The sequence below is a fragment of the Ranitomeya variabilis genome, chromosome 6 (assembly GCF_051348905.1).
Source record: "Ranitomeya variabilis isolate aRanVar5 chromosome 6, aRanVar5.hap1, whole genome shotgun sequence".
NCBI classification, from domain to species: Eukaryota; Metazoa; Chordata; class Amphibia; order Anura; family Dendrobatidae; genus Ranitomeya; species Ranitomeya variabilis.
The window spans coordinates 283,484,005-283,503,851 of NC_135237.1; the positions used below are offsets into that span (position 1 = coordinate 283,484,005).

A 19,847-nucleotide genomic window follows, 5' to 3' on the forward strand; every position below is an offset into this window, starting at 1 on the left:
CCACAGATCGCATTGATGTGCCATCTTGGATGGGCTGCACTACCTAAGCAACTTCTGTGGGTTTTAGACACCGCCTCATGCTACTCTAGGGGTAAGAGCAATGACAAAATGTTAAAGTGACCAAAACAACAGCCAAAAAGGGTGAGAACAGAGAAATGGTCTGTGGTCACTCCCTGCAGAACCACTCCCTTATAGGAGTTGTCTTTCTAATTGGTAATCATTTCTACCTGTTGTCTGTTCCATTTGAACAACAACAGGAGAAATTGATTCACATTCAGTGTTGCTTCATAATTGGACAGGTTGTTTTCATACAAATGTGAGTGACTTGGAGTTACATTGTGTTGTTTAATTAATCCCTTTATTATTTTTGAGCAGTGTACTTAAAACAATTTATACTTATAAAGTATTATAAATATATAAAATATATAACATTTCCAAAAGATACACAATTGGTATAAAAATCTTCTGACTTCTCCATATAAATTTCTAGTCCAGATGTACTCTGTACTAAACTAGCCTTCATGCTAACCTGTAGCACACTAAACTTAAACATCAGCACATAATATTAGTCCTATATACACTATTTACTGTATGTCTCATGGTTGTATAAAAATAACCATGTTTGTAACTATGGAGTTAACAAAATTATACAAGTTTCAGATGATATGAACATCTTAATATCTAGCTCAAAGATGGAAATGGAAACTTTTTGGGAAAGTCTTTCCTAATTTCACAGAACTGCTAGTGATCCTGTCTTCAGTACCCTATAAAGCTATTGTACAGTTAAAGTACACCCATATAAAACTGGTACAGTATTTCTCTGAATGTATTTTATATTAACCTATTACTTATTCATTCATTCATTTATTTTATTTGCTTGTACAGACACGATAACCTCTAGCAAAATATTGGCAGCATTGTCATGTAAAAAAAATCATAACAAGAACATTTTAAAAGGGTTTTCCCACAAACAAAGTACATTTTAATTAATAGATCTTGGAATAAAAATAAGCTCCACAATTGGATGTGTTAAAAAAAATGTTCCTGTGCTGAGATAATTGTATAAATGTGTCCCTGCTGTGTACTGTGTAATAGCTGTGTCTGACTGTGCAGGGACACACCACAGCTCCTGGGCAGGGGAAGAAGAACAAGGGAGTATACTGACATTACAGCACAGGATCACAGCTGATTCTTCTTGTGAGGCAAAACATTTCACTGCCTGTTATTAATCAATGTTTTGCCTCATAGAAAGAATCAGCTGCAATCCCATGCTGTTATGTCTGTATACTTATTTGCTTCCTCCCCTGCCCAGGAGCTGTGGTTATGATGAGACCAGGTTCTTGTACGGTCAGACACAGCCATTATACAGTACATAGCAGGGGAACACTTATACGATTATCTCAGCACAGGAACATTTTATTTAAAACATATACAATTGTGGAACTTATTATTCGAAAATCTATTTGTTAAAGTGTTAATTAAAATTAACTTTGTTCATGAGAAAACCTCTTCAACCTCATATAAAGTTTAACTCTTCTAGCTGGATTTTCCAGACATTTTCTTGGTTTAAATTTGTGGCAAAATTATGGTCCTTAAGCAGCTTACACCACAGCAAAGGAATCTTATTGTTTAAAGTCGTCAGTCAGAGGAAGGGTACAAAAAAAATTCCAAACAGATATACCATGAGAGACTATGAAGACAGTCATCAGGAAGTGACTTATATTTGGCACAACAATGACATTAACTAGAACTGGGCATCCCTCAAAAATTGACAAAGAAAACAAGAAGAAAATCACTCCAGGAGGCAGCCAAGAGGCCTTCAGCAACATAGAATGAGCTGCAGAAATTTATGTCAAGTACTGGTTGTGTACTGCATGTGACAACAATGCCCTGTATTCTGCATTTGGCTGGCCTGTGGTATAGGGTGGCAAAACGGGAGTGGAAGCTTACAAAGAAAATAATCTATTCCCTGCTATGTTTTGCTCAAACCCTTATCATGTCTTCCAAAAGCATGTGGGAAAATGTGTTATGGCCTGTTGAGATCAAAGTTTAACTTTTTGGTCATAATTCCAAAAGGTATGTTTGGCGCAAAGACAATGTAACACCCCAGGAAGCCGGTTTTTACAGTGGTGTTGCCTTCCTTTCGGGGAGGGTGATGCCATGCCTGGAAGCAAGGAAGCTCCCTTTAACAGGTGGTACACAAACATGCAACATGTTCTGATTCCAGGCCAGAAGGGGGAGCTCTGAACCCACTTTCAGGGGAGCTTCCCCCAGATATATATATTCTGGCTTGGAGGAGGAATTAGGTAGTTGGTGATCGGTAGCAGACAGTGAAGGAGAGAGGAGTGTGAGCAGCAGAGCTGGGGCCGTGCAACCACATGGTGCTGCAGCTCCAGGCCAGAGAAGAGAAGCAGACAGCGTTGCATTGGTAACAAGTGCCAGAGGGGAAAAGCACAGGAGAACTAAGGAGATGAAGGAGAGCTGCGATTGAGCTTCCTCTATGCTGAAGCGCAGGAATCGGGCTGTGTGGAACTGTATGTCCCACAGCAGAACAGGAGGGCAGAAGACTTCAAGTCGGCTGTCCGCACACACACCTGAAGGTACAGCAACATACAGAGCCCGGAGTCATCCTAGAGACACCTGTAAAAAGGCTTGAGTTGCCTACCATGCAGGTACTGTCCTAGAACAGGGAAAGAGAGGACCTTGTGAGGAGCCATAAGCAGCAAGGGACTCGCCTTACAGCACGAGAAGAAAGGCTTTCTAACCTCACCTGAGAAATGGATCCATGATTGCTTCCAGGCCGACCGAACCTGACGAATACCTGTTACCGGTACCCTGGACTGTGGCTGTAAACCATCAGTAAACAGGTAAAGAGACTGCAACCTTGTGTCCTCTGATTATTGCTGGCACCACACCATCCCTGACTGAATGCCACAGGTGGCATCACGAACATTTCTTATTTCAGAAACCCCTTTAAAGACCTTCCCTTTTACTTGGATGCCCAAGGCCAAGGACCAGTTTGCTGCCACAGTGACCACGCCTTTAATGATGACCAGACCCTAGTACCGAGTAACCCCTAGGCACTGGCGGGCGCTCCAACAACACTGTTCATCACCAAAGAATACCATACCCACGGTGAAGCATGATAGAGGCAACATTATGCTTTGGGGCTGTTATTTAGCAGCTGGAAGAGGGGCTTTAGCCAAGATGGAGAGATGGAGAGAATTATGAACAGTTCCAAGGATCATTTAATTTTGCATAAAAAACCTTTAGGCCTCTGCTAAAAAGCTGAATATGAAGAGGAAATTCAATTTTTAGCATGAGAATGACCATAAGTATACCTCCAAAGCAACAAAAGAAGATCAAAGTTTTACATTGGCCAGCTACAGCCTAGACCCGAATTCAATTGAAAATCTGTGGGTTGACCTAAAGACAGCTCTACACGGGAGATGCCCTTGCAATCTGAAAATCCTATGTCTTCCTTGCCTGATTTTTCTTTCCATAATGAGTCAAATATTTTCTATTGGTGAAAGCCATGGTCTGCAGGTGACCAGTTCAACACCTGAACTCTTCTACTACATTACAGCATGGGTTCACAGCTGATTTTTTATTTTTTTTGCAAAACGTAAAACATTTGCCTGTCATCTGGACAAAACAGCAATGCAAAGCAAAATGGTACAACTAGATACAGACCTTGCATTAGTGAGGATCAGCCCACCTAGGTTTAGCAAGACCCACAGTTCAGGCATAAACAAAACACAAACCACTTCTCTGGAGTGTTCCTTTCCAGCCACTGACACCCACCTGCCTTTGGAGGTCAGCTACTTAATCCCCAGACTATGTAACTCCACCGCCCATGTGACTGATCACATGACTGTGACACCACATAGGTCCTGTCAGCACACGGCGGTGACGGCTCTGCAGTTGGAGATAAGGTGGACATCCTCCCACCCACTCTATGGATATCCACATAAAAAATAGCTCATTATGCAACTTAGCTTAAACCTTACAAGCATGTATTGCGCTGGAGGAAAATACTCTGGGTTTTACATCACTGACACCACTAAGCGTAGTGACACATATCTCCCTTCCAGTACTTTACCAGTGACTTTGTCATATTCAGCACAGGAACTTTTTTTTATAAACACATCCAATTGTGGAACTTATTATTATTCCAAGACCTCTTGAATAAAATGTACTTTGTTAGTGGGACAACTAATATTTTCTTATTCTTAGCTGCTGATAGAAAATAATCTACTTTCTCTTCTCTTGCAGAGATGCAATCATCACCACTTCAGTTAATTCTTTGACAAGCTTTTTCTCTGGTTTTGTCATCTTTTCTTTCCTTGGATATATGTCACAGAAACATAATGTACCAATTGGCGATGTTGCAAAAGACGGTAAGATTAATAATGATTCTCAAAATCTGTCAAAAAGGTTAGTTTCACGTTTCATTTTTCATACAATTTAGACATAGCTATTGAGGCAATATGTGCATAACATGTTTTAGTGGCTACAATGGAGGGATACGATGGGAAGACATCCAAGCGTAAACCTCTGTGAGGTAGTGACCGGTGTTACATGTAGGGGTTGCTGTGTGTTCCCCCCAGGATGGAGCCCTATTAGACCCGCTGGAGTTAATTGTGGTCACAGCAGGACGACTGTGAGTCAAAGGGCAAAATAAAAGTAAGTGTTGACCTGGTCAAGCTATTTGACCTGGGATTGTTCAGGAAAACCGGTATGGTTCAAGAAGTGGGGCTGGTACGTTTCCTCCAGGCCGGGTCTTACAGGTGGCCTATGGCCACAGATTCCAGTTTGAGAGTGCATTGCAGTCACAGGCATAGCTGTGATTGCAATGCAGAATAAAAACTAAGTATAGGTCTTGGACATGCTAGTGTCCTAGGCAGATTTAGGGAAAACCTGCTCTGGCTTTTGGTGTTTTGAAACAGACCACAAGATGGTAGTTGTGCAGTCCATTTCAGTCCCGGTCTGTGTTTTCCATGTGGCTGAATGCCACAGATTCTAGTTTAAAATCCCTGCAGTAAAGGGTTTGGGTGTGCAAGTATCAGAGATGAGTTTGCAGCAAGCAAAGCAGACAGCTCTGCCAAAGTTCAGATCTGTGTGAGAGTAACACAGAGCCCAGCAGCGCAAACTCCTGGCACCCGCAGCTTACACGGCGGTGCAGTCGCCCGCGGTAACAGGTTAGAGGTGGACCAGCGTATTTAGGGACTCTAATCTGGAGGATATGGTTCCCGGCTGCGATCCAGAGGATATCGTTTACTATGTAGAGCTGTGAGTTGGACTTTAATGCTGTGTTTTTGTGATTTAGACATTTAATGCTGTGAAGTAAACGCATTAAAGAGACTTTTTGTTTGGAACTGTGCTGGGTCACTTCCTCATCACTGCGTAAGTGTGCTACCACTGCACTACAACCTCAAATAGAATGCTGCAGCAGAAAAATCTGTATAGGAAAGCATTAAAATACATACCGTATTTTTCGGACTACAAGACGCACTTTTTCCCCCCCAAAAAAGGGGGGAAAATGGGGGGTGCGTGTAATAGTCGCAATGCAGGCTTACCGTGGCGGCAGAGGTGCGGTGGCAGAGGTGCGGCGGCAGAGGTGTGGCAGCAGAGGTGCGGAGATGAGGAGGCGCAGTGAGCGGGGTCCCTTTTCCCGGTGAGGTGATGCAGCAGCCCGGTAAGGCAGCAGAGCCGGGTGAATCCTGTTGTTATCGGTGGGCGCGGCCATCTTCCTGAGGCCGCGCGTGCTCAGATAGAGCGCTCTGCTGCCCGGGGCTTCAGGAAAATGGCCGCGGGATGCCGCGCGTGCGCAGATGGGGATCGCGGCGGCCATTTTCCTGAAGCCGAGATGCGAACTCGGCTTCAGGAAAATGGCCGCCGCGATCCCCATCTGCGCACACGCGGCATCCCGCGGCCATTTTCCTGAAGCCCCGGGCAGCAGAGAGCTCCATCTGCGCGCGCGGCCTCAGGAAGATGGGAGGGTGGCAGCAGTGGTTACCGACAGAGGTGCTGGGATGAGGAGGCACAGTGAAAGGTATGGCGTGAGAGGGGTCCCTTTCCCCGGTGAGGTTCAGGAAGGATCTCGTGGGCACATGGACTGGAGATGATGGAGGTAGTGGTGTACATTGTGAAGCGAGTATTCCACAGGAGCTCAGATGTCTGAGTCCTTGCCGCTTCCCGGCGCTCCTCAGCACCGCATGGCACGGCCGGCTCTCCGCCTCCAGCAGGGCTCGCAGCAGTACAGAGGCGCTTTTCCCGCAGTGTCCGGTCGTGGCGGCTGTGTCTCGGTAGCGGAGCTCCTCACTTATTACCGGCTTCTGAAATAATTATTGCGCTGAGGAGCGCCGGGAAGCAGCAAGGACTCAGACATCTGAGCTCCTGTGGAATACTCGCTTCACAATGTACACCACTACCTCCATCATCTCCAGTCCATGTGCCCACGAGATCCTTCCATCACCTCACCGGGGAAAGGGACCCCTCTCACGCCATACCTTTCACTGTGCCTCCTCATCCCAGCACCTCTGTCGGTAACCACTGCTGCCACCCTCCCATGGACACCAGGCCGTGGCGTCGCCCACCTAAGCAGGAAGGGACCCTGCTCAGGTGCACGCCGTACCGCATCACCCCACCTCTGCCGCCACCATGCCTCCTGTGACCCTGCTCTGCCACCACCAGCCCTCAGGTAAGATACTGTAAATTCGGACAATAAGACGGACCCCCATCTTATAAAAAATCTTTTTTTCTGCAATTTTCACCCCAAATTTGGGGTGCGCCTTATGGTCCGGTGCGTCTTATAGTCCGAAAAATACGGTACCTAACAGGAACCCATTGTAATGAAAAAACATAAATTATACTTTTCCACTTTTCCATTAATTAAAATTATATAATGTTATATGGCTATGTGCACACGATGCGGATTTAGTGCGGATCCGCAGCGGATTTTTCCGCACAGAAACGCTGCAGATCCGCACTGTGATTTACAGTAAAAATGTTAATCAATGTGAAAAAAAAAGCTGTGCAGATGGTGCGGAAAAATCAGCGCAGAAACGCTGCGGATTTAAAAGAAGTGCATGTCACTTCTTTTGTGCGGATCTGCAGCGTTTCTGCACCCTTCCATTATAGAAATCCGCAGTGGTAAAAACCGCTGAAAATCCGCAGAAAATCCGCATCAATTCCGCATAAAAACCACACAAAATCCACATAAAATCCACGGCAAATCTGCACCTGCAGATTCTGCCAGGAGATGCAGATTTTGTGCAGAAAATTCTGCACCCCATTCCGCAACGTGTGCACATAGCCTAAATATACAGTATATTGGTCTGATAACGTTTAAAAGGAATAAAATAAAATCCTATGGATATATTTTCATAGCTTTTCCTTGAATTTACATTAAATGCAAGATCAAGTTGTTATGTGAATAAAGTCTTAGAACCACTGCAGGGGAAATGAGGCATTATAAATCTCCTTTTCAAATTAATGCTTAGTCTTAATAATGCAGGACAGAACAAACATCCTTTAACACCACTGCTTAAAGGGTTAGTCCAAAACTCAAAAGTACATTTTAATTAATAAATCTTTAAAAACTAAAAAACTTTTGTAATTTAAGTCATGGTAGAATTTCCTAGAATTCACTCTGTACTGCAACTTAAGGTACCGTTACACTAAACGATTTACCAATGATCATGACCAGCGATACGACCTGGCTGTGATCGTTGGTAAGTCGTTGTGTGGTCGCTGGGGAGCTGTCACACAGACAGCTCTCTCCAGCGACCAATGGTCAGGGGAACGACTTCGGCATCGTTGAAACTGTCTTCAACGATGCTGAAGTCCCCCTGCAGCACTCAGTAACCAGGGTAAACAGCGGGTTACTAAGTGCAGGGCCGCGCTTAGTAACCCGATGTTTACCCTGGTTACCATTGTAAAAGTTAAAAAAAAAACAGTACATACTCACATTCTGATGATTGTCACATCCCCCGGCGTCCACAGGGTTAAAACTGCTTTCGGCAGGAGCGCTGGTAATGCACGCGCTGCTGCCGAGAGCTTCCCTGCACTGAATGTGTCAGCGCCGGCCGTAAAGCAGAGCACAGCGGTGACATCACCGCTGTGCTCTGCTTTACGGCCGGCGCTGACACAGTCAACCCTGTGGACGCCGGGGGACGTGATAGACATCAGAATGTGAGTATGTAGTGTTTTTTTTTTTTACTTTTACAATGGTAACCAGGGTAAATATCGGGTTACTAAGCGCGGCCCTGCACTTAGTAACCCGATATTTACCCTGGTTACAAGTGAACACATCGCTGGATTGGCGTCACACACGCCGATCCAGCGATGACAGCGGGTGATCAGCGACCAAAAAAAGGTCCTGATCATTCCCATCGACCAACGATCTCCCAGCAGGGGCCTGATCGTTGGTCGCTGTCACACATAACGAGATCGTTAGCGGGATCGTTGCTTACGTCACCAAAAGTGTGACGTTGCAACGATATCATTAACGATATCGTTATGTGTGACTCAGCCTTTAGGGTTCCGTTTATATTACCCACTTCCTATGACGATTTGTTTGAGAATCCCCAGTGCATGATGGGATGCTCAAATGAATTGTCATGTGCTGGCTGGAAACTGCTGTCACTCCCCTTTCAGCCCTGGAATGAATCAATGACGTCCGTTTTATAGGCTGGGCTGTGTATTTTCTAGTGCGCATGGGTGGCAAGCATTCTGAAGGGGGAATGCAGAGGGAAGTGACGAGGGCTGAAGAAAATACACCGCCCAGCTAATGAAAAGGATGTCAGTGATGATGTCTCGTTTCATGGGCGGGGAGTGCAACATCAGCTACAGTAAATGCGATGAGGGAGCACTCTGAAAGTCAGCAATAAAGGGAGCGTGTACTGAGCATGTATCAGGCTTTACAAACGAATCGTCATAGGAAATGGGTAATAGAAACAGAACCCTAAGTTGCAGTACAGAGTGAATGGTAGGGAATTTTGCCATGACTTAAATTACAAAAGTTGTTAGTTTCTAAAAATGTATTAATTGAAGTTTACTTTTGGGTTTTGAACTAACCCTTTAAGGCTATTTAGACAGCAAGATGATTGGGGACAATCATGCTTTGCAATTCTCATTTTGCTATAACTGTGCAGTCTAAATCAGCTTCCAATCACTGGACAAACAAACAAAATGCTCATTCGTCTGGGGAATTAATGATTTGCTTTGCATAAAACATCTCCATTGTCTGCAGCCTGTCATCCTGTGTAAACAGGAACCATGCTGCCAAGGACATTGAACGATCTATTAAAATTAGTTCAATGCACATTGGAAGCGGAGTTGGCCAGTGTGAACAGGCTGTTAAATGCCTTCTTATTGCAAAATGTTGCTGGTCGGCAGTAGTTTAGGGCTCTTTCTCTGGCCTAAATGGGTTTTCTAAAGCAGACAACCTCGTTTGAAACAAAGTGCATCTAAATTCACCCTATGGTAGGACATACAGGCATCTGCTAGTTTTTATGCATGAAGATTAGGTCACAGTGATGTAGCACCACTTGACATAATGTGACATCTGTACAATTTGCAGCTAGACAGATTTGCAGTTTAGGTTGGGGTTACAGAGCAGTAATATCATGGTACCAGTACAATTCCAAAGTCTTTTCCCCATAGTGTATAATTGGAACAAAATGAAAGTCATGTTTTTGTAGCCATTTTCAGATGTTCAATATGACAATATGTGACATCTTGAATTACAGATAGTTATCTGATCATTGTACTTGATTTTGCTGTCTTTTAGGGCCTGGATTAATATTTATAATTTACCCTGAAGCTATAGCTACTCTTCCGCTTTCCTCTGTGTGGGCAGTTATATTCTTTATAATGCTTCTTACACTTGGAATTGACAGTGCTGTGAGTAAATATTTTTTATTATCGATGGAAAATATTTCATGATTCTATTGGGTCACCTTCGCATTCATCTAGTTGTACAGAAAGAAATATTACAGAATGAATAGCAAATAGAGCCTTTTCTAAACAAAAGGAAAGTTACCATATATTTTGTTTCTCCCTAGCTTGATTTCTCAAGCTTTTTTTAGTTTCAATCTAAATCCATTCCTCTCTCTTTGCTCTTTTTTGTCCATATTTTTGACCTGATAGATTTGTATTAAAGGCAGAAAACTCATCATCAGATTCATGCTGCCTGAACCATGGTCAGACAATGAATCAGAGCCTTGCTGCGCCTTTGCAACATGGTATATTTTATACTGAAACGCTGCAGCATTTCAGAGAGAATATGCAATTGTGGCCACAAGTTTTGAGATTGACAAAAATTTGGGTTTCCAGATGTTTTAGTTAGTTAGTCTTTTACTTACCATGTGTGTAGTACTGCATTAGAGACACCATACATACAATAAACTATAATTACGGGAAACATACTAAACATGCAGTACCTGAAATACCATTTATTTAAACAGCGGTTATTCACATGCATAACGCAACACTGCATCACTCAGAATAATTAAGCAGACTATCACATAACCAGAAAAATGCTATGGGTTTCTTCTATGGTGGTTCACTGCTGATATAGTTATATATGTGCTCATCTTCTTTCCAAACTGTTGGGAGACATGTGAATGAGTAAAAAGAGGGATTCCCTTATGTGGTAGAATGGTCATTGGTCCCCTTCAGTCTATAGGAGTCAATATTAACTCTACATCTTTCATACTTTCACCTTGATACTCAAATTGAACAATTTGCATGCAAAAAGGAAATAAAGAATGATTCATGTTTTTGTCAAAATCCCACTGGCCAATAATTACATCTCAGACCAAAAAGCCGCAGTGTCTCATGCTAGTTCAGTGAGATGCACAACAGAAGTCTTGACTGTGACAAAGTTATTTTCTACCCAAAGCATATGCTTCTCCCTAGAGCAACAGCAACATCATTGCTGTGGATCTTCCTTTTAAAACTGGTTAGGTGCAAAACTGTAGTGGTACAGCATGCATTATGTGACCTAGCAAAAATAAAAACTCAATGATCTCTCATAGGAGGTCATCAACATAAGTAATATTTACATATATTTACAGGATATACAGAGTACTGTGCAAAATTTTTTAGGCAGGTGTGAAAAAATGCTGCAAATTAAGAAAGCTTTAACAAAATAGAAGCGTTTATAGTTTATTTTTATCAATTAACAAAATACTAAATTAATGAACAAAAAAGAAATTTAAATGAGATTAACACGTGGTGTGATCACTAGAGGTGAGCGAATACATATACTCGAATTTTACAATAATAAGCATTCAATAAATGCAACTTTTTTGTAATTTGCTTTTGTGCATCTTCAGCAAAATGGCTGCTGCTTGCCGTCATTTTTCTGATCTGTAAAAGACTATTACATTTTTTTTTTTAAATCCTTGTACTCACCTCTCTGGCCCCTTCGCTCTTCACCTGACCTTTGCAGACACATGTGCAGAATACTTCTTGAAGCAAACCCAGACATCTCAGCTTGGCGAACAAGGCCCTGAAAGACAGTGCAGCCAACAGTAATCCAAAGGCATGATGAGGACTAGACAGGTAGTGGAGAGGAGAGGAGGCGCCAGAAAGGTGAACGATAAGGTATATCGATTTGTTTTACATGTAACATTTAATAGGCTCTGAAGACAGGGAAATTAAATTTACATAGAATCACTGCTATGCGAATGGAATTTATAAGGAAAGACTGTGCAAACAGGCGAATTCAAATTTTGCCTGTTTTGCTCATCTCTAATGAGTAGTGACCACACTTTCTCTTCAAAAAAGCATCAATTATTCGATGTCCACTTGCACACAGTCTTTGAAGGAACTCAAGAGGGAGATTGTTCAAACATCTTGTAGAAATAACCACAGATCTTCCTGTGGATTTTGTCTTGCACTAAATCTTCTTTCTCGTCATTTAATTCTAGGCAGACTCAACATTGAGATCAGTGCTCTGTGGGGGGCCATATCTCTTTACTTTCAGGATTCTTTTTTCTGATTTATGCTAACATTTTTTATGACATTTGCTGCATGTTTGGGGTTTTTCTCCTGCTGTAAAAACTTTAAGATTCAATCAGATGCCTCTCTGATGGTATTGCATGACAGATAAGAAACTGCCTAAACTTCTCAGTATGGACAGCATTAAACCTGACCAAACCTGTGCTCCATTTGCTGAAATGTAACCCCAAATTGCAAGGAATCTCCACCATACCTTGAGTACCTTGAGTCTTGGTGCTGTGCTCAGCTTTGTCATGGTGTATAACCTGTGACATTATACTGACTTCAAACACCTCACCTCACCACACCAGCAGAATTTGACTGTTCCTCACCCAGTTTCAAGTAAAAGCAGATATTTTTGGCCCCAACGCTACTCACTAGAACCTTCAGTAGTTTAGAAATTGTTCTATATGTATTTTGCAACAATAAGGTTGCGAAGATCTTGAGACAGCTCACTGGTTTTATCCATCATGAGATGTTTCTTTTGTGGCACCTTGGTAATGAGACACCTATTTATTGGCCATCAGTTGAACCAGCTGATATTATTTTTAACTAAGTGCCAGTATTGCTCTCTAATTACTGATAGATTTCAGCTGGTGTCATGACTTTCCACGGCTTTTTGCACCTCTCTTGCTTCATGTGTTCAATACTTTATCCCTGTGTCATTTCTCATTATTACATATAACTTAATGTATGGACATTAGTGTTGAGCATTCCTATACTGCAAATATCGGGTATCGGCCGATATTCGCTGTATCGGAATTCCGATACCGAGTTCCGATATTTTTGTGATATCGGAATCGGAAGTTCCTATAAGTTCCCAGGCGTGTGCGGTGCGTATGGTTCCCAGGGTCTGGGGGAGAGGAGACTCTCCTTCAGGCCCTGGGATCCATATTCATGTAAAAAATAAAGAATAAAAATAAAAAATATGGATATACTCACCCCTCCGATGGACCCTGGACCTCAGCGGTGCAACCGGCAGCCTCTGTTCCTAAGAATGCAGAGAGTGTAGGACCTGCGATGACGTCACGGTCTTGTGATTGGTCGCGTGACCGCTCATGTGACTGCGACGTCATCGAAGGTCCTTCACTCACTGCATTCTTAGGAACGGAGGCAGACGCTTGCACAGGTGAGAGCCAGGGTCCGTCGGAGGGGTGAGTATATCCATATTTTTTATTTTTATTCTTTATTTTTTACATGAATATGGATCCCAGGGCCTGAAGGAGAGTTTCCTCTCCTTCAGACCCTGGGAACCATCCAGGATAGCTTCCGATATTTGTGTCCCATTGACTTGTATTGGTATCGGGTATCGGTATCGGCGATATCCGATATTTTTTGGATATCGGCCGATCCAATCCGATACCGATACTTTTGAATATCGGAAGGTATCGCTCAACACTAATGGACATCTATGATTTGATTTCTTTACCTGTGTGGATTGGATGAATTTGTTACCGATATCTGATGAGAATTTAGTGTCCATTGCACCTTTAAATATATACTTACTTAGAAAATTGGTGATGGGTAAATATATACTGAGCAAAAATGTAAACACAACACTTTTGCTTTTTGCTCCCATTTTTCATGAGCAGAAACCAAATTGCCAAGACCTTTTCTAAAGATAAACAGTCATACTCAGAATTTCTTTAAGTTACAAACAATTTAGAATTTTATTTTCAAAACACCAAAATTAAATGATTCACCGCAGTTGAGACAATAAGGTATTCCAATGGTATAAGGTAATGTTTTGACCCACTGGGTCTTTATCAAACCTTACTCATAGTAGAAAGGCAAGGAGAGGAAATATTTCATGAGAGGTGCTGGAGGCCCATTAAGGGCTACTTGTATGCTGCATCTGAAGACTGCGGTCTATATACACAAAAGGCCTTTTTCTCTCAAATATTGTTCCCACATTTTTCTAAATCTGTGTTAGTGAGCTCTTCTCCTCTGCCAAGATAATGCATCTCCCTGACAGGTGAGACATATTCCTATGCTGATTAGACAGCATGATTATTGCACAAGAGTGCCTTAGGGTGGCCACTATAAAACGTCACTCTAAAATGTGCAGTTCTACAGTATTTGAGTGCCCGGGTGGTTAGAAAACCAGTCAGTATCTTGTTGGACCGCTAATTGCCTCCCGCAGTGCTACACATCTCCTTTGCATAGAGTTGATCAGGTTGTTGATGGTGGCCTGTGGAATGTTGGTCCACTCCTCTTCACTGGCTGTGCAAAGTTCTTGCATGGCCAGCACAATCACCGAAGATGTCAGCCATTGAGCATGTTTGGGGTGCTATAGATCGGCATCAGTGGTGTAACTACAAATTATGAGCCCCGGTGTGAACTTTCAAATGGCCCCCCCCACCATGCCAAAATATTTTCCACCCAAATTCACATTTTCCCTATTCATTTTGCACACAATAACTTTATTGTGAAGTTGTATAGTGTGACCACAGTGGCGTAACTATCTGGTGCCCCATCCTGGTATATATTTGTCCCCCATACTCCTGTTGTTATGTAATGTATAAAAGAAAATAAATAGTGGTGAGCTAGTGTACTCGTTGCTCAGGTTTTCCCGAGCACCCTCGGGTGACCTCCAAGTATTTGTTAGTGTTCGGAGATTAAGTTTTCATCGTGGCAGCTGAATGATTTACAGCTATTAGCCAGCTTGATTACATGTGGGAATTCCCTAGCAACCAGGCAACCCCCACATGTACTTAGCCTGGCTAATAGCTGTAAATCATTCAGCTGAGGCGATGAAAACTTAATCTCCGAACACTAACAAATACTTGGAGGTCACCCGAGCATGCTCGGGAAAACCCGAGCAACGAGTATATTCGCTCATCACTAAAAATAAACCATTATACTCATCAGGGGCTTGCATAGAAGTCATGGGGATCCATATAAGAAGTTTAATGCACCCCTATAGTCCTCCTTATAATATAATGCACCCCCATAGTCCCCTATATAATATACTGCACAGTTCATAGTCATCCATATAGTATAATACACTCCCCATAGTCCTCCATATAGTATAATACACTCTCCATAGTCCTCCATATAGTATTATACACTCCCCATAGTTCACCATATAGTATTATACTCTTCTCAGTCCTCTATATAGTATCATACACTCCTCATAGTCCTCCATATAATAAAATACACTCCTCTTAGTGCTCCATATAGCATAATACACTCCTCATAGTGCTCAATATAGTATAATACACTGCTCAGTCCTCCATATAGCATAATACACTCCTCAGTCCTCCATATAGTATAATACACTCCTCATAGTCCTCCATATATTAAAATACACTGCTCAGTCCTCCATATAGTGTAATAAACTGCTCAGTCCTCTATATAGTATAATACATGCCTCATAGTGCTCCATATAGTATAATGCACTGCCATCATCATCCATGTTGTACAATTCACTTCCCATAGTATAATGCATAGTTCTTCAAATAGTATAATGTATTCCCCATAGTCCTCGATACAGTATAATGCAGCCCACATATAGCATAATGCAGCCACCCCACAGAGTATAATGCAGCCACCGCACAAAAGTATAATGCAGTCCCGCCATAGAATATAATGTAAGTCCTATAGAATATAATGCAGCCCCCCTCATAGTCTAATGCAGCCCCTCCATACAGGGGCAGTAAGAAAGACATGGGCAAATGGTGACTGGGGGCAGGGGAGAAGGACACAAGGGGGCTAGGGGAGACAGGCACAAGGGTGACACAGGGGGGATAGTGAGCAAGGAAGACAGGGCACACGAGGACACACGGGGCTAGGAGGCAGGGGAGAAGGGCACAAGGGGACTAGTGAGCAAGGGAGACTGACACAAGGGAGACTGACACAAGGGGACACATGGGGACTAGTGGGTCAGTGAGACTGACAAGGGGACACACGGGGACTAGTGAGCAAGGGAGACTGAAACAAGGGGACAAGGGAGACTGGCACAAAGGGACACAAGGGGACAAGAGAGACAGACACAAGGGGACACACGGGGACTAGTGGGCAAAGAAGACTGACACAAGGCGACACACGGGGACTAGTGAGCAAGGGAGAATGACACAAGGGGACACACGGGGACTAGTGGGCAAGGGAGAATGACACAAGGGGACACACAGGTACTAGTGAGACTCCGAGAGCAGAGTAAATAGGGACACACGGAGAGACGAGGCTGCAAGGGGACAGGGGAAGATGGGGGGAAGACTTGGGAGCAGAGAAGAATGGGGCACAGGGATTTTGAGGACAGGATAGATGGGGAACACATGGCGAGAAAGAGGACAGGGGAGACTTGGTAGCAGGGCTGATGGATCACACGGGGACAAGGGGCAGGGAATGCATGGGGGTGCAGGAGGACTCAAGGCATGGGAGATGGGGAGCATTGGAGGACCAGGGGAGGAGTGACAAGGTGCATATGGGAGCCCAAAGGAGCACAATGACCTGAACCTGGGGACCTACGAGGACATGGGGTGCAGGAGAGCAGAGGAGGAAACTGGTCTGGTGTCACAGGGGGCCGGGGACAGCAACACACGGGCAGCAAACACACCTCACTGCCGCCGGTCCCGTACAGCCACTGCGGCATCCCTCTCTTGGGTGGCTCGGTCCACGTGCCCCTTGCCAGCTCCAGAGCCACCTGTTCCTGGGCCCAGCAGCTGATACAGGCTCCACCAATATGGCGGCTGCCATAACCTGTGCAGATGCTGCACTGCCTGGGCCCTGCACACAGCGGGTGTGCGATGAAGTGACATTATCGCGCACCCGCAGTGTCAGAGGCAGAGCTGACTCTCTCTCCTCCATCATTGCTTTGAACTGTACTGGTGTCATAGACGCTGGTATAGTTCAATGCGGCGGCGGTGGGGGAAGTTAGGTGCCTCTAACCTGCAGGGCCCCTGACCTGCCAGGCTCAATTGCAGCAGCAACCACTGCGACTGTGGTAGTTATGCCCCTGTGCATAGGGTAGATACAGGGTATTTATTGGCCATGTATAGGGTAGTTACAGGGTGTGTACATGGTAGTTACATGTCCCCTTATGCATCGTGCACAGAAAATAACTTCCCCGCACCCCAGCACCAGCTGTAGACAGGGCTGCACTGGCAGAATCCCCCCGGAGAGGAGAGGATGCCACTGGGAGCACACACACCTGAGTGTCCAGCATGGAGGGTCTGAGAGGCGATGGCCCTGCCTCCTGCTCCTCCTCCCTGTGATTTTCATCTTCCCTGCAGCCTCCTCCTTCCTCCTCCTCTCCATCCTGACCCTTGGCCTCGTCCTGTCCGGTCTCCTCTGCTTGGGATTCCTCCATGTTCAGTGAGGTGCAGGTGACCGCATCCCTGCCGCCTACATCATGGCCCTGTGCTCCCTGACATGCCTGCCACCAGTCGGTGCTGCGCTTGTCACTATGGAAACCTGTCGGCGCAGGCTCCGTTCTGTGCGGGGTTAAACCAGTGAGGGCTGCGGTGACGGCGGCAGTGAGGGCTACAGGGCAAATGGAGACCATATAGGACCGCTGCCTGTAATGCGGACACATAGGTAGTGATGAAGGTTAACCCTTTCAGGAGCAGTGCCTTACAGCAGTCACAGGAGCCTGACAGTAGGATGGTTCCTCCTAAGCTTCTATATGGCATGTAGGTCATAGACGCCGGTATAGTTTATTGTGGCAGCGGTGGGGGAAGTCGGGTGCCTCTGACCTGCTGGGCCCCTGACCTGCCAGGCCAAGTCGCAGCAGCGACCGCTGCGACCGTGGCAGTTACGCCCCTGATCGTCGTATATGATATTGTGTTCAAGTTCCTGCCAATATCCAGCAACTTGAAGCAGTCATTAAAGAGGAGTTAACCAACATTCAAAATGCCACAATCAGCATGAAAAATGGGAGCAAAAACAAAAGTGTTCAGTTTATAATTGTATTCAGTGTACATACTGTATGCTCTATACAGATGTGTACATCTATATATATTAAAATGAGTGTATGTATGTGTGTGTGTGTGTGTGTGTGTGTGTATGTATGTATTGGCAACCAATCAATAAGCATCTTTCATTTCACTAGAGCTGTTTATAAGAAGCTGAGCTGTGATTGGTCGCTATGATCAACAGTTTTCCTTGTAGACAGTTGTGGTAACTGAGGCCTATTATTCTTAACATTTATATGGTGTTATCTTCCTTCTGTAAAGCTGGAAATAACCGAATTCATTACCGTGCCGACACAGACCACCCTCTGCCACAGACTGCAGAGTGAGACCAGGGGGAGCCCAGTATCAAACAAGATAGGATTAGATACACGTCTCAGCAGACTGTTTCACACAGGATAGGATTAGATACACAGCCCAGTATCACACAGGATAGGGTTAAATACACAGCTCAGCAGACAGTAACACACAGGATAGGATTAAATACACGGCTCAGCAGATTGTATCACACAGGATAGGATTAGATACACAGCTCAGAAGACAGTATCACACAGGATACGATTAGATACATGGCTCAGCAGACTGTATCACACAGGATAGGATTAGATACACAGCTCAGAAGACAGTATCACACAGGATAGGATTAGATACACAGCTCAGCAGACAGTATCACACAGGATAGGATTAGATACACAGGTGAGCAGTCCGTATCACACAGGATAGGATTAGATATATGGCTCAGCAGACAATAACACACAGGAGAGGATTAGATACCCAGCTCTTCAATGGGAAGAAGGTCATGTGAGACATCAAGCTTATTGAGAATTTCACAAGAAAAAACAATGGTGTGCTTGGTTTTAACGTAACTTTATTCTTTCATGAGTTATTTACAAGTCTATGACGACTTATGTTGTCAAAGTGCTGCCTATTGTGTTGGATTGTCAATGCAACCCTCTTCACCCACTCTTAACACACTGATAGCAACTCCGCAGAAGAAATGCTAACACGGTCTTCCAGTATCTGTTGTTTAAGGGTACTGTCACACAGTCACACTTTGATCGCTACGACGGTACGATTCGTGATGTTCTAGCGATATCGTTACGATATCGCAGTGTCTGACATGCAGCAGCGATCAGGGATCCTGCTGAGAATCGTACGTCGTAGCAGATCGTTTGGAACTTTCTTTCGTCGCTTGATCACCCGCTGACATCGCTGGATCGTTGTGTGTGACAGCGATCCAGCGATGTGTTCGCTTGTAACCAGGGTAAACATCGGGTAACTAAGCGCAGGGCCGCGCTTAGTAACCCGATGTTTACCCTGGTTACCAGCGTAAACGTAAAAAAAACAAACAGTACATACTTACATTCCGGTGTCTGTCCCCGGCGTCTCAGCTTCTCTGCACTGTGAGCACCTGCCGGCCGGAAAGCGGGCACAGCGGTGACGTCTGACGTCACCGCTGTGCTTTCCGGCTGGCGCTTACACAGTGGAGAGAAGCAGAACGCCGGGGGACAGACACCGGAATGTAAGTATGTACTGTTTGTTTTTTTTACGTTTACGCTGGTAACCAGGGTAAACATCGGGTTACTAAGCGCGGCCCTGCGCTTAGTAACCCGATGTTTACCCTGGTTACCCGGGGACTTCGGCATCGCTCCAGCGCCGTGATTGCAACGTGTGACCGCAGTCTACGACGCTGGAGCGATAATCATATGATCGCTGCGACGTCACGGATCGTGCCGTCGTAGCGATCAAAATTGCACTGTGTGACAGTACCCTAAGATGCTGCAGTATCTTCACAGCATAGACAATTGCCTTCAGATGACCCCAAAGATAAAAGTCTAAGGGGGTCAGATTGGGAGACCTCGGTGGCCTTTCATCTGGCCAACAATGACCAATCCACTCTCCAGGAAACTGTTCATGTAGGAA

At 44.5% G+C, this 19,847-nt stretch overlaps 1 protein-coding gene across 1 annotated transcript in view; it reads left to right on the forward strand.

Moving 5' to 3' along the window:
* SLC6A3 (solute carrier family 6 member 3) overlaps positions 1-19,847 on the forward strand; it is a 194,727-nt gene that overhangs the window by 123,994 nt on the left and 50,886 nt on the right. Inside the window, exons 8-9 of the mRNA XM_077269697.1 lie at positions 4,276-4,400; positions 9,797-9,909. Coding sequence (XP_077125812.1) covers positions 4,276-4,400; positions 9,797-9,909 — 238 coding nt within the window. The remainder of the gene's footprint in view (positions 1-4,275; positions 4,401-9,796; positions 9,910-19,847) is intronic.